Consider the following 24,181-nt stretch of genomic DNA (forward strand, 5'->3'; position numbering starts at 1 on the left):
CTGGAGGGCACCATATGGGGCTACCATCTTTCCAGGCCCCTAAACATGACTGCAAGTGTGACTCAACCCTCCTGCCTTAGGATCTCTTAGGATGCTTGTGATCAATATATTCCTGGATTCTGGAGTCAGAATGAGTTTAAAACTAACTCCACTACTTACAGAATCCCTCGAGTGCCGCCCAGGAATCTGTGCTTTTAACAAGCAGCGCAGGTGATTCTCCTAAACACCCCGGGGTATTTCCAGAGACCCATGCTGCCCCTCAAACCAGCTAAATCAGAATCAGAATTTCTGGGGGTGGGGCACATGTGTTGACACTTCTGAACGCTCCCCTGATGATTCCAGGGTACAGCCAAGGTGGATATTTTTATATTCCAGCAACTGGGTATTTTTCTAGGCACCCCCCGACCCAGGAGGGGGCTCTAGTGTGTGTGTGTTTCTCCGTGTACACAGGTGAGGGGCAGGGGGAGTTGGAGACAACATTGGCAAGTGTGAGGATTTGGAGTATAATGGGCCATTGAGAGTTGCACATGAAAATTCACACAGGCTGAAATACACATAAGATTTTGCACTTAAGAGCACGTGGTGCCCTGGCGGGGGCTGCTGTCCAGGCCCCAGGCCTGCCCTACCTGGGCTTCCACCAGCCAGCGGGAGATGGAGGTTTTCCCATCGTAGCCTGGCCTGAACTGCAAGGTCACGGAGCGGGGGCCGATGTTGGAAATGCCCAGGTTGGTGGGGGGCCCTGGGAGTTCTGGAAAAGGAGAACAGGGTGGGGAAGGAGATCCGGCGAGAATGGCCCCCCATGTTGAATGGGACTGTTGGGCATAGAGGGGGCTGTGTGTCACGCTTTTCCTGGAAATGTCTGAGGAGAAGCACAGCCACGGCCCCACTCCACCCATAGTCTTTGTTCCTGCGTCTTATGGAGAACCATGTTCATGCCAGGAGGATGAGACAGATTTGGGGGCCAAAGGGGATCTCCTAGGGCTGAGAGGAGGCTCTCAGGGCCAGGAAACAGGGGCCGGGATGCCTCCTTCTTCCTGGCAGTTCTGGATGTGAGTGAGGTGCTCATAAGGAAGCTGAAAGCTGCATTTAAACCAAGCTGTGCTGAGAAAGAAACGAAATGGGACCAATCCTCTCTTCCATCCGCACAGACCCCTGCACACCTCCTACGCCTAATTATAGCCCAGGAAGGAGAGAGGATGGGTGGGGACAGGGGGAAGCTTATTTTCCGGCCAGGAATCCTGGGGCTCTTGGAGCTCAGGAAGAACAGAAAGAGCACAGATTCTGGAGTCAGAATGAGTTTAAATCTAACTCCACTACTTACAGGCTGTGTATCTTTGCACAAGTTATCCACCTCTCTGTGCCTCCATGTCCTCCTTGGTAATGAAGATGATAATAACAACACCTCCCTCAGGGTTGTTGTGAGGATTAAATGAGTCGATGTGTGCAAAGCTCCTAGCACCATGCCCCGTGAACACTATATATGTATTTGCCAGCATGGCTGTAATTATCACTGGGGGTTGGCTGAGGCTCAGGCAGCCCAGCCATCTACGCAGCAGGTGGAGGGATGCTGGCAGGTCAGACAAGCACTGCCTGACTGATCTGGATGGGACCACGTGGTTATCTGGTTCAACTTCCCATATATACATATGGGGAAACTGAGGCACAGAGGGGACACGGAACTTGCTCAAGGTTGTAGGGCTTGGCAGAAGCAGAGCTGAGAATGGACCTCAGCTTGCTCTCTGTGCCAGGCCTAGGAGTAGCCCCACTATGCTCTGCCACCTCCCAATTAACCATTCCACATGCTGGAATCCAAGGTGGACTCTCTGGGTGACAGTGGGAAATTTTCCCCTGAATCACAGATACCATTGCCTGGTGTGGAATCTGGTGAGAAATGGGTGAAGGGAGGGACTGGTGGGGAAATGAGACAAGGCAGGGGGCCTCTGCTTTTCTGAGAGCTGTGGGAGGATGCAGCAGGGGGCCAGGGGAGCCCCTGTCCAGTAGACCTGGGATCCCGGGCATTTGGCCTGCTCTGAGAGGACCCAGACCCACAAGCATAAAGGAAGGGGAGAGCCTGTGGGAAGAATGCTGGTATTCCTGAAAGACAAGGGGCCTCTTTTTTTTTTTTTGAGACGCGATCTGGCCCTGTCACCCAGGCTGGAGTGCGGTGGTATGATCTCGGCTCACTGCAACCTCCACCTCCTGGGTTCAAGCGATCTTCCATCCTCAGCTTCCCAACTAACTGGGATTACAAGCATGCACCACCACACCTGGCTAATTTTTGTATTTTTAGTAGGGTTTCATCATGTTGGCCAGGCTGGTCTCGAACTCCTGACCTCAAGTGATATGCCTGCCTCAGCCTCCCAAGGTGCTGGGATTACAGGCATGAGCCACCATGCCTGGCCGACAAGGGGCCCTCTTGAATGGGATGCTGCTCAGGAGAACTCAAAGAGTCCTGCCTTGAGAGTGGGCACCTACCTGGGGGCACCCCAGAGGAGATGGTGGAGGCAGACACTTGGCCCTGGCCCTTCCAGGTCATGGCGGCCACCTCGATGGTGTAGGTGGTGAGCGCGGTGAGGCCCGTGACACGGTACTCCAGGGTCACGTTGGGCAGATAGTGGGTCACACGGGTGTTGGTTCGATTGTACTCCTCCCAGGAGATCCGGTACCCTGGGGACAGCCGCCGTGTTGGCATGAGCTTGGCTGTGATCACAAGTTGGCCTGGCCCAGTACTCCACTTCTCACTTCTCCACTAGGCTGGAAAATTAGATCCACACTGGGAGCAATGAGGCCAAGGGGGGTGGGAGCTGTTGGCATCATGTCCTGGGTCTCAGGTGTAGCCTCAGTGGGATGCCAGCACTTCAGGGAATTGCAGGGGACATAGTGAGTCATCATGGCAGCCACTGAGATCTGTGGCAGAAGGTGTGGGGCTGTAGACTCTGGGATGTGTTATGAAGTGGAGGTGCCAAGAGCCTCCTGTGAGTGGTTTCTAAGAAAGCATGGGTTGGCTTCAAGAGTTTGGGTGAAAAGTAGCTCAAAGGCAGGGGATGGACCAGCTCTGACATTTCCCAGCCCTGTCCTGCCCTCTGGTTCAGAAACACTGCAGTGCCTACCTGTGAGGATGCCATTTTTCTCTCCCGGCTCTTGCCAGCTGACTTTCAGTGATGTGTCCAGGATCTCACTGAAGCTCAGGTGTCCCACGGGCCCAGGCACTGCACCCCAAAAGGAACCCCCACCCCCCAAGGCCAGTTAGAGCCAGAGAGAGGCCACCATCTATGAGACAGCCTGTGGTAATCTGGGGGTACCTCAGCCTGGGAGACATGCCCGGGCCACACTTCTGCCTGGGGCACCCAGCCTGGCCTTGGGTGGGGCAGAAATAGCAGGGCTGGGGGGTGCCTACCATCCTCATGGGTGCGCACCAGCTGTGGGGTGCTGTGTGGCCCATCTCTGGGGGTGGTGGAACACAGCACCGAGGTGAAGTACTCGGTGAACTTCTTCAGGCCAGACACGAAGCCCACGTGGATGCTGTCTTGAAAGTTAGGCCGGGCGGTCACCATGGTAACCTCCTCTTCCTGCTCTGGCTCCCAGGCGATCAGCTGAGGAGAGGTAAGCAAGTCACACAGGGCAGCAGGAAGGTTCCAGAGGAGGCCAAGCCCTCTCCCACAGGCTGGGCCAATCAACAGATGGTGTCCGGGGACCAGAGTCCCTGTGGTGCCTCCTCTGAGGGAAGGAACAGGCAGTGTAGGGAACCTGCGGGGTACTGGGGTTCACTTTGGGGCACTTCTCCACTTCTTGAGCCACTGACTTTATGCAAAGCACCGTGCTGGTTGCTTCCCAGGAGTCGCCTCTCACTCAATTCTCACAGAGACCCAGGAGGCAGGCATTTCAGCAGGAACAGCTGCATAATTTGCAGGCTCAGTGCAAAATGAAAATTTTGCCCCTTGTTCAAAAACAACTAAGAATTTTGAGATGATAGCAGCAGAGCATTTAACTAAGTGTGGGGTCCTTCCAAACGTGGGGCCCTGGATGACTGCACAGGTTGTACGCCCATGAAGCTGGCCCTGTATTCCTTTTTTGAGATGGGGTCTCGTTGTGCTGTCCAGACTGGAGTACAGTGGCATGATCACAGCTCACTGCAGCCTCATCCTCCTGGACTAAAGCAGTCCTCCCAACTCAGCCTCCCAAAGTGCTGGGATTATAGGCATGAGCCACTATGCTCGGCCCAGCCCTGTATTTTATTTTATTATTTATTTATTTATTTATTTATTTTGAGACAGAGTCTTACTTTGTCGCCCAGGCTGGAGCACAGTGGCAAGATCTAGGCTCACTGCAACCTCTGCCTCCCGGGTTCAAGTGATTCTCCTGTCTCAGCCTCCTGAGTAGATGGGATTACAGATGTGCACCACCATGCCCAGCTAATTTTTGTATTTTTATACAGATGGGGTTTCACCATGTTGGCCAGGCTGGTCTCAAACTCCTGACCTCAAGTGATCTGCCCGCCTCGGCCTCCCAAAGTGCTGGGATTACGGGTGTGAGCCACTGTAACCAGCCCAACCCTGTATTTTACAGATGAGGAAACTGAGGCTCAAAGAGGCTCACACAGGTAGGGGGAAGCTGGTTCTGGGATTCCAAGCCCTGAGCTTCTACATCTTGCCTCATGTGAGCTGGGGCAGCTTCGTCTTTGGAGTTCTCCAAGGGTTACTTCCTGCAGAGCTGGGAACTTCAGTTTGTGGGTAACTATTATCCTCTTACACTCCTTCTAAGTTGGGATTTCCATCTTAAATATCAAGTAGAGGTGGGGCATCGGCAAGAAAGTCCCATCTGGAAATCCCTCAAGTTCTCGCTAATCTCCCCTCTGCAGATCGCACCTGGTCCCCGCCCCCTCCCGCCTGTCTCGCCTCCTGCTCTCACCTCACGCTTCTGTTTCTGGGCCCCTCATCTGTCTCCAATAATGACAGCTGGTTTCAGAGATTTCCTCATTTATCTGAAGTTGATAAAATAGCAATTAATGGTGAAAAGCAACACTCGATGCGTTTTAATAAGCACGGGTATTTACAGATATAAAACAATACCATGCCAATGTCTCCCGGTTAACTCATGCCTATAACAATGCTTAATCTCCTTTTCATGGCTGTGTATTTATAAAGGATGTTTTGAAATTTAATTGGTATGGTGAAAAGATAGCCTATAGCAAGTTAATTAGACACTAATTAGACCCTCAAAATACTAAACAGAAATACTAAGTGGCATTTAATAAGTATGTTAAATATTCTCCGTATTTCGATTATCTTGTTTCATAGCAATTATGTTGCTGAACTTCTTTGGAGTAGATTAAGAACAAGTTTAATGTTTTAATTTAATTTAATTAATTTAAATTGAAATTAATTATGCTGTTAGAATTAATTGTGTGGTGTGTTCCCCAGCAAGTATAAAATCTGGGTAAATATTATTTTATTGGGCTTAGGCCAATTATAAGCTCTATCATTTTTTTTAAATAAAGGAAAAAGGGTGTCTTTACAGGTGGCTTAAAACAATATCACCGGGCCTTACCCACGAAAATGACCCAGAGGAAGTGCACAGGGTAATGGCAGTGTGGTTTGTGGAGTCACGCCGTTGACTTCATTATCCTACAGCTTGATGCCTGGATCCAAGATGGCAGCAGGGCCATGGGTTCCTGTGGCTGTTTCAAAATATTTACTCTGGGATGTGAGCCACTTGTCCTTCTCCAGCTGCATGTGAAGAGGAGGAGGCTTGGGGATAGGAGGCCTCCCCGCCTCAGGTCCAGGGAGAGAGAGAGTAAAATTGCCTTTTGTGTCCTTCATTGCCCTAAAGGGGTTGGGCTCTGGGCAGCCGTGGGATGGAACTTTAGTGCTCAGCTCAACACACAACAGGGCTTCCACCCGTTGAACTCTTACTATGTGCCTAGCCTTATTTAATCATCACAATGAGGAGCAGATGGAAATCATTGTCCTATGCTGTTACAGAAAAGGAAACTGAGGTTCAGGAAGGTTAAGGAGCTTGCACATGGACCTACTAAGAGCTGGCTCAATTTGTGGACCCTGAGACCTTTCATGATGACCTCTGTCTCTCAAAGGTACACAGAGCTGCTGAGATGAGTGTTCTTTAGGATATCTCTGTGCCTTCTCCTTGTTAGTCAGTTTCAGCGTTGATTTACCATACTACGTCCTTAGTCTCAGATTCTAAGCAGACGGGGCTCCCGTGAGAAGGCTCGGGTGTGTTCTCGGGAACGAGCATTAGACCTGGGTTCCTGGGATATGAAATTGCCCCTTAGACAGCAGAGGCCCAGGGGGGCAAGCCTTGTAACTGAGCAGCGGTGCTGCTGATGGAGGGTGTTGGGGGAGGGCAGAGTTGCAGCTGGCACACTTGAACCTGAACCCAGCTCTGTCACTTAGTGTGGGACTCACGGAAAGTCACTTAACCCCTCTGAGCCTCAGGCTATTCTAGTGGCTAGAAACAGCTGCCTTGCTGGGTTTCAGGGAGGAGCAGGTGAAATGTCTTCTGTCCCTGGTGGAGGCAGTACTCTACAGGGTTGAGGGTGTAGGATAGTGTATATGGCATCTAGCTACTAAAGTTAGAAAATAAAGGTTAGGATGGGCGCGGTGGCTCACGCCTGTAATCCCAGCACTTTGGGAGGCCGAGGCAGGTGGATTACCTGAGGTCAGGAGTTTGAGACCAGCCTGGCCAACATGGTGAAACCTTGTCTCTACTAATAATACAAAAATTAGCCGGGGAGGGGTGGGGGAGGGTGGTGGCACATGCCTGTAATCTCAGGTACTTGGGACGCTGAAGCAGGAGAATTGCTTGAACCTGGGAGGTGGAGGTTGCACTGAGCCGAGATGGCGCCATTGCACTCCAGCCTGGGTGACAGAGTGAGACTCGGCCTCAAAAAAAAAGAAAAGAAAAAGAAAGAAAGTTGGAGAAATCCTCTCTCTCTCTGTCTCTCTTCCTCTATCTCTTTGCACATGCACAGACTCCCAGAAAACAACTTGGAAGGAGATGTAAGAAACCAACAACAGTGTCCACCTGGAGTGAGGAGAGTTTTGGAGTTGGGCACAGGACAACCAGGCAGGTAGGAGACTGGGGTGGGATGGAGGCCTTCCACTATATGTTTACTATTTTTTACTTTTTTCTGGTTTTTTGAATCACATATTTTAGGTTTAAAAATTAAAAGACCAAAAAATAAATTGAATGAGGGGTATTTGGCGATTGTAGCAAAATTATTTACATATTTTCCCTTTGACTCAACAATCTCATGTCTAGGAATCTAGTCCAAAGTTATACTGTGAAAACAAAAAGAGGCCGGGTGCGGTGGTTCATGCCTATAATCCCAGCACTTTGGGAGGCCGAGGTGGGTGGATCACCTGAGGTCAGGAGTTCAAGGCCAGCCTGGCTAACATGGTGAAACCCCATTTCTACTAAAAATACAAAAAATTAGCCAGGTGTGGTGGCGGGTGCGTATAATCCTAGCTACTTGGGAGCCTGAGGCAGGAGAATTGCTTGAATCTGGAGGTGGAGGTTGCAGTAAGCTAAGATCATGCTACTGTACTCCAGCCTGGGCAACAAGAGCGAAACTCCATCTCAGAAACAAACAAACAAAAAAAAGATATATGCACAAAACCATTCACCACAGAAAGGGTAGTTATAGTAAGACTAGAAACAACCAAAATGTCATCACCCGGGGGCTGCTTAATTAAACTATGGGAGATCCATAAGATAGCAGAGGATACAGGTGTCAAAAGGAACAAGGGATGTCTCTCTATACTTTTATGGAGTGACCTCCAAAATATATTCTAAATAATGATAATAATATAGGGACTGGGCACAGTGGCTCACGCCTGTAATCCCAGCACTTTGGGAGGCCAACGTGGGCGAATCACGAGGTCAGGAGTTCGAGACCAGCCTGGCTAACATGTGAAACCCCATCTCTACTAAAAATACAAAAATTAGCCGCGTGTGGTGGCTGGTGCCTGTAATCCCAGCTACTCTGGAGGCCGAGGCAGGAGAATTGCTTGAAACTGGAAGGCAGAGGTTGCAGCAAGCCAAGATTGCAACACTGCACTGCAGCCTGGGCAAGAGAACAAAACTCCGTCTCAAAAAAAAAAAAAAAAAAAAAAAAATATATATATATATATATATGTATATAAAGATCGAGACTGTAGAAAGTGCATTGTCACTTATCTGAGAAGGAGAGCATACACGTTTATGTATGCACGTACAGCAAATCCTTGGTATTCCTGTGGGATTGGTTCCAGGACCCCCCACAGATACCAAAACCCACAGCTGCTCAAGTACCTGATATAAAAAGGTGTAGTATTTGCATGTAACCTACACACCTCCTCTTATATATCTTTTTTTTTTTGAGACGGAGTCTCGCTCTGTCACCCAGGCTGGAGTGCAGTGTCGCGATCTCTGCTCACTGCAAGCTCCGCCTCTTGGGTTCACGCCATTCTCCTACCTCAGCCTCCCGAATAGCTGGGACTACAGGCGCCTGCCACCAGGCCTGGCTAATTTTTTTGCATTTTTAGTAGAAACAGGGTTTCACCGTGTTAGCCAGGATGGTCTTGATCTCCTGACCTCGTGATCTGCCTGCCTCAGCCTCCCAAAGTGCTGGGATTACAAGCGTGAGCCACCGCGCCCAGCCCCTCCTCTTACATATCTTAAATCACCTTTAGATTATTGTAATACATAACACAATATAAATGCTATGTAAATAGTTGTTATACTGTATTGTTTGGGGGAATAATGACAAAAAAGTCTGTACATGTTTAGTATAGATGCAATTTTTTCTGAATATTTTCAGAACCACTTGAGATTGGCTGAATCCACAGATGTGGAATCCATGGCTAAGAAGGGCCTACTATACTCTTTTTTTTTGAGATGGAGTCTTGCTCTGTTGCCCAGGCTAGGGTGCAGTGGCGAGATCTCGGCTCACTGCAATCTCTGCCTCCCCAGTTCAAACGATTCTCCTGCCTCAGCCTCCTGAATAGCTGGGATTACAGGTGCCTGCCATCACACCAGCTAATTTTTTTTTTTTTGTATTTTTAATGGAGATGGGATTTCACTATGTTGGCCATGGTGGTCTTGAACTCCTGATCTCAAATGATCTACCCACCTCAGCCTCCCAAAGTGCTGGAATTACAGGCATGAGCCACCGTGCCTGGCCTGTACTTGTTTATATTAAAAAAATGGAAGAAAAAACCAAACCAAGAAAGCAGAAAGCAATCAGATCTATAGGGAAGTGAGATGACAAGGATTGAAGATGATTTTCTCTGAATTTGCTTTGTAGATTTGACTTTATTATGTAAATATTCAACATAATTATAGAACCAAATTAAATTAAAAAATCAATCCCTAAAAATCAAAACCACAATGAAGCAAATGAACTAATAGAATATTGAGCTGTGGTAAAATTACAGAGAGAAATGACTTCAAAAGACTTAGCAGTGCAGTGCGAAGTCCATCCCTAGAGGGATATACCTCAGGAACAAGAGGAACGGCAATAATCGGAAACTACGTTCAGTAATCATAGTGTGGATATGACTATTCTGAAACTGTTGTGTGTGTTTGTGGGGATAATGTAGGTGGGTAAAATGCTGGTATTATAGGAACTGGATCTTTAGTATGGACAAAAGACCAATGAGATTATTAAAGTCTGTCATCATGAAATGGAATTGAAAGTGTGAGTATCTATAGTATCTCAAAAAATAAAGTATTGTTTAGCTAGCCATTAACAGGGCCTAGAAACGACAACCATTTCTGGAATAAATGCAATGCAAGTGCTGAAACTGTGGTATCTAACTATCATTTCTCACTGAAAGCAACAAGAGCCCCTTAAAGAAATGGCCAATGCCTGGCACAGTGAGGGGAATGTATATATAATAGTCTGGAACATCTTGTCATACTAAATTGCAAGGAAGCTATCAGAGACTACTGGGGCCATGTCAAGAGGGCTCACCATCAAGTCTAAGACCCAATGATGGGTCTATTTGTACCACTGAATTGGCAGCACCCAATACCATTCAAGAAGCATAATAATGGTAATGGATTGAAACATGTCAGATTTGTAAAAAAAAAATCCTTAGTTATCTAATAATACTACCAAAGCCAAAACAAAACAGAAAGATGTCCCCCTCCAACCCAAGCTCATCTGTTACCTGAGAAGACAATAAGGAATCAATTTATTATTAATTTTTTCTGTTTTTTAGAAATAGAGATGGACGGGGGGGAGTCTCACTATATTGCCTAGGCTAGTCTTGAACTCCTGGCCTCAAGCAAGCCTCTGCTTCAGCCTCCCAAAGTGTTGGGATTACAGGTGTGATACACCATGCCCGGCCAGAACCAATTCATTATACGAAAAATTGGTAAGTAAGGGAAAAGAATTGAACACTTACCCTGCTTTTCCTAGATAAACTGAAACTTCAGGTAACCAAAAAGTTGATAAAGGGAAAATTCTTGTTTTTGAAAGCATTTCAGCTACTAAGTCAAGAAGAAATGGCCGGGCGCGGTGGCTCAAGCCTGTAATCCCAGCACTCTGGGAGGCCGAGGCGGGCGGATCACAAGGTCAGGAGATCGAGACCATTGTGGGTAACATGGTGAAACCCCGTCTCTACTAAAAATACAAAAGATTAGCTGGGCGTGGTGGCGGGCGTCTGTAGTCCCAGCTACTTGGGAGGCTGAGGCAGGAGAATGGCGTGAACCCGGGAGGCGGAGCTTGCAGTCAGCCAAGATCGCACCACTGCACTCCAGCCTGGGCGACAGAGCAAGACTTCATCTCAAAAAAAAAAAAAAAAAAAGAAGAAGAAGAAGAAATGATAATATTTGCCTATGCCCATATTATAACCCTTATTGAAATGATAGCTCATAGATGACTGTCAGTGGCTGACTTCACAGTAAGAGAGACAGTCGGACTTTGTGCCTTCTGATTGAAATACATAACACCACCTAGGATGTAAAATATGTCTTTTCTTTCTTTTTTTTTTTTTTTTTTTGAGACAGAGTCTCGCTCTGTCACCCAGGCTGGAGTACAATGGTGTGATCTCTGCTCACTGCAACCCCTGCCTCCCAGGTTCAAGTGATTCTTCTGACTCAGCCTCCCGAGTAGCTGAGATTACAGGCATGTACCACTACACCTGGCTAATTTTTCTTTTTTTTTTTTTGAGTCAGAGTCTCGCTCTGTCACCCAGGCTGGAGTGCAGTGGCGTGATCTCAGCTCACTGCAACCTCTGCCTTCTGGGTTCACGCCATTCTCTTGCCTCAGCCTCCCAAGTAGCTGGGACTACAGGTGGCTGCCACCACGCCTGGCTAATTTTTTTTTTAATATTTTTAGTAGAGACGGGGTTTCACGGTGTTAGCCAGGATGGTTTCGATCTCCTGACCTCGTGATCCACCCGCCTTGGCCTCCCAAAATGTTGAGATTACAGGCATGAGCCATCACACCCAGAAGTAGAACATTTCGAATAACAAAAAATCAAACCTCAATCAGATTAGCCTCTAGCTTTAAGTTCCAATTCACTGTAACTATAGTGTTTGGAGGAATGCATTGAATGACCCCACAGGGATGCAATCAGTGAAATCCAGGCTGTGGAAAATTCTGTTTGACAAATGACTAAGTTTCTTCCCAAATAAATTACAAGAAAGAGAGAGGGAGAGAGAAAGAGAGAGAGAGAATCTATAGATCAACTGAGACCTAAAAAAACCCCTCAACTGACTGCAATTGTGTGAACTTCATTTAGATCCTGAAGCAAATAAAACCACGAGTAACAAATTATGCGGCAATCAAGAGAATTTGAAGGCTGACTGAATATCTGATGATATTACAGGGCCTGCTGATATTTTTAGCCATCATAATGATAATGCGGTTACTGTGGTTTTATTTTAAATAGAGGTCTCATCTATACTATTTCTTTCCGGAAATATTCGTGGATGAACTGATACAATGCCTGGGATTTGCTTCAAAATGTTCCAGGGGAGAGGCAGAGGGCTGGGGCAGAGATGGAACATACCTGGCTGGGAGTTGGGCGTTGTTAAAGCTGGGAATGGGGATACAGGTGTTCACTGCAGTCTTTCCTCTACTTGGGTGGATGTTTGAAAATTTTCACAATTAAAAGGGGGCAGTCAGGGGCGCTGGCTCACACCTGTAATCCCAGCACACCTGTAATCGGGAGGCTGAGGTAGGAGAATCACTTGAGCCCAAGAGGCGGAGGTTGCAGTGAGCTGAGATCCAACCTGGGTGACACAGGAAGACTCTGTCTTAAAAAAAAAAAAAAATTGGCTGAGCGTGGTGGCACATGCGCCTGTAATCCCAGCTACTTGGGAGGCTGAGGCACAAGAATTGCTTGAACCTGGGAGGCAGAGGTTGCGGTGAGCTGAGATTGCGCCATTGCATTCCAACCTGGGCAACAAGAGCGAAACTCCATCTCAAAAAAAAGAAAGAAGGAAAAAAAAAACAAAAGAGGAAAAATGCTCATTCTCATTGGAGGTGTACAAGGGACAAACACTGCTTTTTTCTCCTTGTGATATGCTGAAGGCTAAAGAAGCAGAGGAAAAAAATCTCTGCTTTTATTCATTGGTATTGAAAATGTTCTCTACAATTAAAAATAATACATTCTCTCTCTCTCTCTCTCTCTCTCTGTCTGTCTCTGTCTCTCTCTCTCTCTTTCTTTTTTTGACACAGGGTCTCGCTCTGTTACTCAGGCTGGAGTGCAGTGGCATGATTTCAGCTCACTGCAGCCTCGAATCCTGGTCTCAAACAATCCTCCCGTCTTAGCCTCCTGAGTAGCTGTGACCACAGGCACTCAACACCACGCCTGACTAACTTTTTTTGTGTGTGTAAAGATGGGGTCTTGCCATGTTGCCCAGGCTGGTCTCAAACTCCTGGGCTCAAGGGATCCCCCTGCCCTGGCCTTCCAAAGTGTTGGGATTACAGGCATGAGCCACGGTGCCCAGCCTGACATTTTCTTTTTAATGTAAGGAAAAGTGAAAGCTCTGGTTTGAATCTGAGCTTTGCATGACCTTGTCACTGTGTTTGATCTTGAACAAGTAACTTCCCTCTGGTGCCTCAGTTTCTTTCTCTGTAAAATGGTGTGATGATAATATTCCTTTTTTTTTTTGCTTTTTTTTTTTTAAATTTGTGCCTGCCTGCCCGCCCGCCCGGCTGCCCGCCTGCCCGCCTGCCCGCCTGCCTGCCTGCCTTTCTCTTTCCTTCTTCCTTCCTTCCCTCTGTGGCCCAGGCTGGAGTGAACTCGGCTCGCTGCACACTCCCTGCGTCCGGCTCCCGTGATTCTCCTGCCCTGGCCTGCGGGCTGCCTGGGATTGCCGCCGCGCGCCACCACCCCTCCCTGGTTTTTCTCCTTTGGCTGGAGGCGTGGTTTCGCCATGTCGGCCAGGCTGGTCTCCAGCTCCTGACCTCCAGTGCTCCGAGGTGCTGGGACTGCAGACGGAGGCTTGCTCATTCGGTGCTCGGTGTGGCCCGGGCTGGAGTGCGGTGGCGTGGTCTTGGCTCGCTGCAGCCTCCGCCTCCCAGCCGCCTGCCTTGGCCTCCCAGGGTGCTGGGATTGCAGCCTTTGCCCGGCCGCCGCCCCGTCTGCGAGGTGGGGAGCGTCTCTGCCCGGCCGCCCATCCTCTGGGAAGTGAGGAGCCCCTCTGCCCGGCCGCCCCGTCTGGGAAGTAAGGAGCGCCTCTGCCCGGTCGCCCCGTCTGGGAAGTGAGGAGCGCCTCTGCCCGGCCGCCCCATCTGGGAGGTGAGGAACGCCTCTGCGCGGCCGACCTGTCTGAGAAGTGAGGAGCGCCTCTGCCCGGCTGCCCCTTCTGGGATGTGAGGAGAGCCTCTGCGCGGCCACCCCGTCTGGGAAGTGAGGAGCGCCTCTGCCCGGCCGCCCCCTCTGGGAAGTGAGGAGCGCCTCTGCCCAGCTGCCCCGTCTGGGAAGAAGTGAGGAGCGCCTCTGCCCGGCCGCCCCGCCTGGGAAGTGAGGAGCACCTCTGCCCGGCCGCCCCGTCTGGGAAGTGAGGAGTGCCTCTGCCCGGCCGCCCCGTCTGGGATGTGGGGAGTGCCTCTGCCCGGCCGCCCTGTCTGGGAGGTCTACCACAGAGGCCAGAAGCAATGTGGGGGCTGGATGTGGTGGCTCACGCCTGTAGTCCCAGTACTCTGGGAGGCTGAGGCGGGTTGATCACTTGAGGCTAGGAGCTCGAGACCAGCCTGGCCAACATGGCGAAACATATGAAAAATACAACTGTCAAACCAACCAACGAACCAAGCGACAACAAAACAGGTCTACCCTGGCGTCATACTCTAATTTTTTCTATTTTCCTCCCTTTCTGATCCTTTATCCCACTTTCTTTTTCTTCCTCTTCCTTCTCCTTCTTCTTTGTCAGAGGATTGAGTTATTATCATTGATCCATACAAAGTCCTTCTCTCATTTATTTTCTTTAATTCCCACCCCCCATTTCTATTCCCCGTCTTCCCATGTGCAACCTTCCTAATATGTTTGATATGCATCTTTTTGTTCGTATGTACTTTTAGAAAATGTTTATTGTTTTGTGTGCAAAATAAATAAATAAATAAATAAATTTGTTCGTTTGTTTTGAGATGGATTCTAGTTCTGTCTCCCAGGCTGGAGTGCAGTGGCGTGATCTCAGCTCACTGCAACCTCCGCATCCTGGGTTCAAGCAATTCTCCTGCCTCAGCCTCCTATGTCTGTAGCTGGGATTAGACACGTGTGCCACCACACCTGGCTAATTTTTGTATTTTCAGTAGAGACGAGGTTTCACCATATTGGCCAGGCTGTTTTCAAACCCCCGACCTCAAGTGATCTGCCTGCCTCGGCCTCCCAAAGTGCTAGGATTCCAGGCATGAGCCACCGCGCCTGGTCGATAGTGCACCTTCTTAGAGTCCCTGTGCTGCTTGCATGAAAGATAAATGTGAGTGAAGCATTTAGTGTACTGCCTGGCCCAGAGAAAGTACCCTGTAAGTGTGAGCTCTCCTTACTCCTCCACCAATTCCTGTGCTGAAAACATCTGGGCAATTCACTCCTGCTGACCTTTGTCGAGTAGCTACTGGGGTCTGGGCACTGACTGGACCTGGGAATTCAGTGGCCTCTGCCACCTCCTCTTGCTCTGGGACACCATGGGCCACTGCCCTAATTGTCCTGGCCACGGGCTGGCCTTCCTGGCCCTCGGGGGAGCTGTTTGCCTTAAAAGTTTGTAGGTCAGCCCTCCCATATGTAGAATAAAACTTGTGCTTAGAATTGGTAGCAAGAAGCTAATTGTTCCCAGTTCAGCTCCTCTGCTCTTCAGCAATGCTGGCCTCCCCTTCCTTCCCCTGCCTCCCCCAGCGTCCCAATTAGGAGAGTTTTCGGCAGCAAGTGCTCCAAGCATTCAGCTGCTGCTCCCTGCCCTGCAAAGCTCTGCTCCACCTTGGGTTCACTGCCTTCCTGGGATTGAGAGGGCCAAGGCCGGAGTGAAGCTGGGTCAGTTTCAGTTCTGGACCATCCCTCCTTTGTTTGCTTGCAACACTATCAGAAACTCCTCTTCATTATTTCATCCCAGTCCCTTCTTGTCCAGCCTCCCCCGCTTTGGAGGAAGAACCGCTAAGGCAGCGAGTCCTAGAATTAATCTTAGTTGTGGCAAGCACAGTGCAGAGGGGTGCAGGAACCTTCGGGATGTGTCAGTGGTCACCTCGAGGTCACGCGTTCCCTGGGCTGAAGCTCAGGGCCTGCAGTGCTCTCCGCTTCACAGCTGGCCTCCCCTCAAATGCTCTGCCTCCCCTCCCACATCTGAAGGGAGTGGACGGCATCCTTCCATCTGCCCCACGTTGCTGGGGGCAGGTCCTACCCCTTTAAAACATAGTGTGGATCCCCCATGCTGTGCTCTGTCTTCAGTCCTCCATGGGGAGGACAGGCACGGGGCCCATGTGGAATGACACGAGAGAACCGGGCCTGGGCTCTGAGGTCTGTGTTCCAGGATAGGACGACTGAGAAGTCCTGACTTTAAGCACAATTGGAAGGAGGGAGAGCAAATGTACTACTACTACTACTATTATTACTGCTATTTTTTGGTTTTTTTTGGGTCAGAGTTTCGCTGGAGTGTAGTGGCACAATCTCAGCTCACTGCAACCTCCACCTCCCAGGTTCAAGCAATTCTCCTGCCTCAGTCTCTCGAGTAGCTGAGACTACAGGCATGCGCCACCATGCCCAGTTAATTTGTGTGTGTGTGTGTGTGTGTGTATATATACACACATATATATACGTATATATATACACATATATACATATATATACACACATACATGTATATGTGTGTGTATATATACACATGTATATATATGTATATGTGTATATATACACATGTATATATGTATATGTGTATATATACACATGTATATATGTATATGTGTATATATACACATGTATATATGTATATGTGTATATGTATATATGTATATGTGTATATATACACATGTATATATGTATATGTGTATATATACACATGTATATATGTACATGTGTATATATGTACATATGTATATGTGTATATATGTGTGTATATGTATAAGTGTATATACACATATATGTATATGTATATGTATATACATATACACATATATACACACACATATGTATATGTATATACATATATATGTGTATGTGTATATATATATTTTTTTTTTAGTAGAGATGGGATTTCACCATGTTGGCCAGGCTGGTCTTGAACTCCCAACCTCAGGTAATCCATGTGCCTCAGACTCCCAAAGTGCTGGGATTACAGGCATGAGCCACCACGCCTGGTCTACTGCTATTATTACTATTATTATTTGTTATGGGCTGGGTTGTGTCTGCAAAATCTGTATGTTTAAATTCTAACCCCCAGCACCCCAGAATGTGACTGTATTTGGAGACAGAATTGTTAAAGAGGTAGTTAAATGAGGTCATTAGTGTGGGCCCTAATCCAATACGACTGAGGTCCCTATAAGAAGAGGACATTTAGGCCAGGTGCGGTGGCTCATGCCTGTAATCCCCAGCACTCTGGGAGGCCGAGGAGGGCGAATTACTTGAGGTTGGGAGTCTGAGACCAGCCTGGCCAACATGGTGAAACCCCATCTCTATTAAAAATACAAAAAAATTAGCCAGACATGGTGGCACATGCCTGTAGTCCCAGCTACTCGGGAGGCTGAGGCAAGGGAATTGCTTGAACCTGGGAGGTGGAGGTTGCAGTGAGGCAAGATCTCTTTGGACACAGGCACAAAGTGAAGACACCTAGAAGTCAAGGAGAGAGGCCTCGGAGGAAACCAACCCTGCCCACACCATAATCTCATACTTCTACCCCCCAGAACTGTGCAAAAATGAATTTCTCTTGTTTAAGCCAGGGTTCCCCAACCCCCAGTGACCACCGGGTACCAGTATGTGGTCTGTTAGGAACCAGGCTGCACACCAGGAGGTGAGCAGCAGGCAAGAAAGTGAAGCTTCATCTGTACTTACAGCTGCTTCCCGGTGCTCACACTACCACCTAAACTCCACCTCCCATCAGTGGCAGCATTTGATTCTCACAAGAGCGTGAACCCTGCTGTGAACTTCGGATGTGAGGGATCTAGGCTGAGTACTCCTTATGAGAATCTAATGCCTGATGATCTGTCACTGTCTCCCATCACCCCCAGATCAGACCATCTAGTTGCAGGAAAACAAGCTCAGGGCTCCCATGGATTCTACATTGAGGTGAGTTGCATAGTTATTTCATTATATATTACAATGTGATAGTAACAGAAATAAAGTGCACAATAATATCATGTGCTTGAATCATCCTGAAACCATCCCTCCCCCCACCCCAATCCATGGAAAAATTGTCTTCCATGAAACTGGTCCCTGGTGCCAAAAAGGTTGGGGACTGTTGCTTTAAGCAATCCAGTCTGTGGTACTTGGTTATAGCAGCCCAAATGTATTTCTACGACTACTAAAATCACTTTCCAAGTGCTTATCATGTGTTTGTCATTGTGCTGAACAAATTAGAAATATTATCTCACTTAATCCTCACACAACTCCAAGAAGCAGGTATTATTATCACCTTCATTTGCAAATGAGAAAACTGAGTTTATTTTAGTTATCCAGCGGTGCGAGCAGTGCATAGAGTAGCTGCTCAATAAATATTGATTGAAGGACAGAAGCTGAGACATGTTAAAGAACATGCACAGGTTGCCAGCAGGGGGCAAAGCTGGGACTTTAACCACCAAGTATGGCTGAGTCCTAATCCTGTGCCCTTAACCACATACTATGTGGAGTCGAGTACAGCCTGGGGATATGTTGGAGCATGAAGCCTGCAAGAGCCACTGTAAGAAGTGAATGGTGGATTTTTCTCACGGAGCCATGGCTATACCAGGTGTTTCTTTTTTTTCTTTTTGTCTCTCTCTCTCTTTTTTTTTTTTTTTTTTTTGAGACAGAGTTTCATTCTGTTGCCCAGGGTGTAGTGCAATGGCTGCAATCTCGGCTCACTGCAACCTCTGCCTCCCAGGTTCAAGTGATTCTCCTGCCTCAGCCTCCCGAGTAGCTGGGATTACAGGCGCCTGCAGCCACACCCAGCTAATTTTTGTATTTTTAGTAGAGACGGAGTTTCACCATGTTGGCCAGGCTGGTCTTGAACTCCTGACCTCAGGTGAGCCGCCCACCTTGGCCTCCCAAAGTGCTGGGATGACAGATGTGAGCCACTGTGCCCGGTCCCTACACCAGGTGTTTCTGAGCCTGAAATAACCTGGGTTTTGTGTATACCCCAGTCTCACTGGGAAGGACCATGGCGCTGAGTGTCAGTCAGGGCAGTGTCTGCACTTCCTGTGGCCCGCATGTAGCCTTGCGGAAGGCCTGGAGCTCTTTTCCTCTAATGTGTGTCCCTAGCTTGACTCGAGCCAATGACTTCAGAAACAGAGGGGGGACTTCCTCCTGCCCCCTCTGTCCCCTCTCCCCACCTCCTCCAGAAGATCTTAGGGCCTCCTCTTGGGTGAGGAGATGCCTCATGTACCTTGTAGCCCTGGTTGATGCCGTTGATGAACTGGGGACTGGTTGCATTCCAGGTGAAGCGGATGGTCGTGGAATTGGTGGCTTCTGTGTGCACGTTGCCCGGAAGGACCGTGGGAACTAGAGGAGATGAGAGAACGGGGTGGGGTGGAGGGGGCCCAGTCAGTCTCTCTTGCCCAGTTCACTAGAGAAAACGCAGGGGTGGGGGCTATAACCTCTGCCTTGTACCCCCCTACCCCACCCCAACTCCTCCCTCACTGTGTAGACTTAAGAGGCCTTCATATTCTCTCTGGATTAGTTTGCATTTAATAAAACTTGCCTGACCCACCTCACAGGGTACTGGTAAATAAAAGGAGTGTGGATGAAAAATGCTCTGGCGTGGTTTTCAGGTGGAATGCTAAAAGTAAGCCATTTCATGATCTACTTAACATGAAATTCACAGAAGGTCCCCGTATGCCTGGAGCCTCCGCCCTTCACCATGTCCAAGCCAGCCTCCTCTTCCTCTTCCCCTCAGTCCTCCCATCCTGTGGGGTAGACTGGCCTGGGGTGGTGATTCCAGCCCCAGGGTGCAATAGTGAGGGCCTGGTGAGAACAGGCCACACAGCCAAGGCTCTCGGGCCTGGACAGGCACAGAAGCCAATAGGCCTGGGACTGGGAGACGGGGAAGCACCTGCTCCTCTGAGGCCATAGTCTCTTTTCATTTCATTTCACTTCTTTTTTTTTTTTTTGAGACACAGTCTCACTTTGTCACCTATGCTGAAGTGCAGTGGCACGATCTCAGCTCATTGCAGCCTTAACTTCCCCAGGCTCCAGCCTCGGGGACCTCCCGAGTAGCTGGGACCACAGGCATGTACCACCACACCGAGCTAGTTCTGTTCATTTTTTGTGAGACAGGGTCTCACTATGTTGCCTAGGTTAGCCTCAAACTCCTGGGCCCAAGCGATCCACCCGCCACAGCCTCCCGAATAGCTGTGCCACTGTAGCATGCCACCACACCCAGCTAATTTTTTTCACTTTTTGTAGAGATGGAGTCTCCCTACGTTGCCCAGGCTGGCTTAAAACTCCTAGGCTTGCACAATCCTCCTGTCTTGGCCTCCCAAAGTGCTAGGATTACACGCATGAGCCACCATGCCTGGTCTGAGGCCACAGTCTCTACCTACCTACCTGCAGCGTCCACTCGGTGACTTTACTGCTGTAGACCCCCAGCCCGGCACTGTTGTAAGCAGCCACCTCGATCTCGTAGTTGGTCCAAATGATGAGATCCTCCAGCAGCAGGTTGTTCACATCAGCATCTGTGATGTTCTTAAACTGGTACCCCACGGGCAGCCCGGCCAGGCAGTACCTGAGGGGAAGAGGCGAGGCACAGTGGAGTCAGAGTCAGCTTGCTTGGCCTCGTACCCAGGAAATTGTCCAGAGCAGCGCTGTCCAATAGGACTTCCAGCGGTGGCGGAAGTGCTCTGCATCTGTGCTGTCCAACAGGGTGCCCGCCAGCACATGCAGCTGCTGAGCACTTGAAATGTGGTTAGTGCAACCGAGGAAATGAATTCAATTTTTTTTTTTTTTTGAGACGGAGTCTTGTTCTGTCACCCAGGCTAGAGTGCAGTGTGGCACGATCTCTGCTCACTGCAACCTCTGCCTCCCAGATTCAAGTGATTCTCCTGCCTCAGCCTCCCTGAGTAGCTGGGATTACAGGCATGTGCCACCACACTGGCTAATTTTTGTATTTTTAGTAGACAGGGTTTCACCATGTTGGCCAGGATGGTCTTGAACTCCTGACCTCAGGTGATCTGCCTACCTCACCTCAGCCTCCCAAAGTGCTGGGATTATAGGCATGAGCCACTATACCTGGCCTGAATTAGAATTTGATTTAGTTTAGCTTATGTTTGACCCTCGAACAACACAGGTTGGAACTGTACAGGTTCACGTATACACAGAGCTTTTTTTTTTTTTTTTTAGATGGAGTCTCGCTCGCTCTTTCACCCAGGCTGGAGTGCTATGGCACGGTCTTGGCTCACTGCAACCTCCACCTGCAGGGTTCAAGCAATTCTCCTGCCTCAGCCTCCCTGAGTAGCTGGGATTACAGGCATGCGCTCCCATGCCTGGCTTATATTTTTGTATTTTTAGTAGAGATGGGGTTTCACCATGCTGGCCAGGCTGGTCTTGAACTCCTGACCTCATGATCCACCTGCCTCAGCCTCCCAAAGTGCTGGGATTACAGGTGTGAGCCACCATGTCCAGCTACACAGAGTTTTAAAAATAAACATATCAGAAAAAGTTTTAGAGATTTGTGACAATTTGAAAAAACTTGCAGATGAACGACATAGCCTAGAAATATTGAAAAAATTAAGAAAAAGTTCTATCATAAATGCATAAAAATATATGTGTTATTGACTGTTTTGTTATAGGTGTGGCTTCTGGCCAGCAGTAGGCTATTAGTATTTATGTTTTTGGGGAGTCAAAAAAATTATATGTGGATTGGGCCAGGCATGGTGCCTCGTGCCTATAATCCCAGCACTTTGGGAGGCCCAGGCGGGTGGGTCACTCGAGGTCAGGAGTTTGAGACCAGCGTGGCCAAAAAGGTGAAATCTTGTCTTTACCAAAAATAAAAAAAAATTCGCCGGATGAGGTGGCAAATGCCTGTAGTCCCACCTACTCGGCAGGCTGAGGCAGGAGGACCACTTGAGCCCAGAAGGTGGAGATTGCAGTGAGCTGAGATTACGCCGCTGCACTCCAGCCTGGGTGATAGTGAGACTCCATCTCAAAAAACAAAAACAAAAAAAAAACAAAAAAGAAAGAAAAAATTAGCCGGGTGTGGTAGTGAGCTCCTCTAATCCCAGCTACTCAGGAGGCTGAGGCAGAAGAATTGCTTGAACCTGGGAGGCAGAGGTTGCATGCAGCGAGCTGAGATTGAGCTACTGCACTCCAGCCTGGGCAATGGAGTGAGACACTGTCTCAAAAAAAAAAAAAAGAAAAAGAAATAAGAAATTATACATGGATTATGAACCGTGTGGGAGTCAGCACCCCTAGCCTCCACATTGTTCAAGGGTCAACTGTAGTTTAAGTAGCCAGAGCTGACTAATGGTTACCTTCCTGGGTAGCAGAGGTCTAGGGGATGTGTCTGGACTATTCTTTTTGAGGGGGGAGGATTGCTAACCAGGGGCACTGAGAGGCCCCAGGGCAGGTCTTGCAGGTCCCAGTCTTGGAAGGGTCATGGACAGGAGAGCTGTCCCTGAAGCCTGGGCTTATTTTCTTTCCTCCTCTAGGATACAGGCTCCCTCTTCTGAGAGTTACTCGCCCAGGTGGAATGAAACACCCGGGCTACCTACTCAACCCATTTCTACCTCCACTCATGGCACTAAAGAAGTAAGTGTGTACAAGCAAATTTTGGGGGTCAGACACAAAGTATGGGTCACTCATTTGAGGAACACAATGCATATCTAATTCAGCATCTAATTATTGGAAAATTAAGGACCTCAAAGTATTCCGATGCATTACAATGCCCTAAAACACTGCTTCTCTAAACCTGAAGATGCATCAAAGTCTCCTAGATGAGTTTTTTTTTTTTTAGATGGAGTCTCACCCAGGCTGGAGTGCAGTGGCATGATATCGGCTCACTGCAACCTCCGCCTCCTGGGTTCATGTGATTCTCCTGCCTCAGCCTCCTGAGTAGCTGGGACTACGGGTGTGTGTGACCATGCCCAGCTAATTTTTGTATTTTTAGTAGAGATGGGGTTTCACCATGTTGGCCAGGATGGTCTCAATCTCCTGACCCCATGATCCACCTGCCTTGGCCTCCCAAAGTGCTGGGATTACAGGCGTGAGCCACTGTGCCCGGCCTGGAAGACTTTTCTAAAAGCAAAGGTTTCTTTTTTTTTTTTTTTTTTATTACAAAAATACTTTTTTTATTATACTTTAGGGTTTTAGGGTACATGTGCACAATGTGCAGGTTTGTTACATATGTATCCATGTGCCATGTTGATTTCCTGCACCCATTAATTCGTCATTTAGCATTAGGTGTATCTCCTAATGAAAAGCAAAGGTTTCTAAGCCTATCCTTAAAGTCTCTGGTTTGGTAGGTCTTGGAGAGACTTGATAATTTGCATTTCCGACCAGTTCTTAGGTTAGGCTGATGCTATGGGTGCTGGGACCACACTTTGAGAACTATCGCCCTTCAGGATTAGTGAAAAACCCACAACAAAATTAACCAATAGTGGAGCAGTTAAACCACTGTGAGGGTGTGTACGTGCAGGAATGAGACACACGAAGTTGTGTAGCATTTTGTAGCCAGAATCTAGAATATCAATGAGAGTTCTCAGTAACCTCAAATAACTTATGAGTTTGAACTTATGATTACGACATTTTAGTGACCCTTAATGACTCTCATTTAGGTTACTAGAAGAGTAGTCCCTTAGTGAAATGCAAAGATAAGGGTCTGTATAACTGAGCTTCATTTCTAATAATAATCAAAGAAAGAACTTTCACTTTTCCATCAGTTCTTTGGCCATCTGGTTTCTCCACTCATGAGTCAAGAGAATTCTGGCCTGTGATGGAATATTCGCGGCTTCCCAGAGGGTTGCCCCTCGGATAGTTCCTTCTTTCTTCTCCTGTCTCCTTGTAGGCCTGTTCCTATGTCAGCCCATATAGCCTCCCCTCTCAAGCATTCCTGCTGGTGTCCAGGGGTCTTGCTGCTGGAAGTTCTGCTATGTGTCCAACCTAAATCCTTCCTACCACTGAGTAGGCATTTCCTGTTGCCTGGTCCTTCCTAGATGGTGAAGGGCCTGTCACGAATTTGCACTGTTTTTCAGTCCACTCCCGATCTTCCCCCACGCCTTTCCCCTCGGGACTGGGCTCCTGTCCCTAGGGTGGACACCCACCTGATGATGTAGCCCTTGAGAATTCCATTCTGGTGGCTCTCAGGAGGCGGCTGCCACTGGATCATGATGGACTGGTTGGTTCGACCGCTGGAGATGACGTTCTGTGGAGGGGCCGTGGGGGGCTCCTCGGGGAGGGAGACCCTGGATCACAAAACACCAATGCTCTTAGTCTTGGGGTCAAACACAGGAGTTGAATGGGATATGAGGAGGCTGAACCCTGGCCTGCTCTGACCCTGGATAATTCTGTACAACTGCTGTGTGCATTTGGGCAAGTCACCTAACCTCTCTGAGCTTGTT

General features: G+C 48.5%; 1 protein-coding gene across 1 annotated transcript in view; it reads right to left on the reverse strand.

The window, feature by feature from the left end:
• Nucleotides 1-24,181, reverse strand: part of LOC129462993 (protein sidekick-2-like) — a 132,831-nt gene that overhangs the window by 19,495 nt on the left and 89,155 nt on the right. The window contains 7 exon segments of the mRNA XM_055243445.1: nt 627-748; nt 2,476-2,667; nt 3,111-3,209; nt 3,398-3,593; nt 19,015-19,130; nt 20,171-20,352; nt 23,885-24,025. Coding sequence (XP_055099420.1) covers nt 627-748; nt 2,476-2,667; nt 3,111-3,209; nt 3,398-3,593; nt 19,015-19,130; nt 20,171-20,352; nt 23,885-24,025 — 1,048 coding nt within the window.

Source organism: Symphalangus syndactylus, chromosome 14, assembly GCF_028878055.3.
Source record: "Symphalangus syndactylus isolate Jambi chromosome 14, NHGRI_mSymSyn1-v2.1_pri, whole genome shotgun sequence".
NCBI lineage: Eukaryota > Metazoa > Chordata > Mammalia > Primates > Hylobatidae > Symphalangus > Symphalangus syndactylus.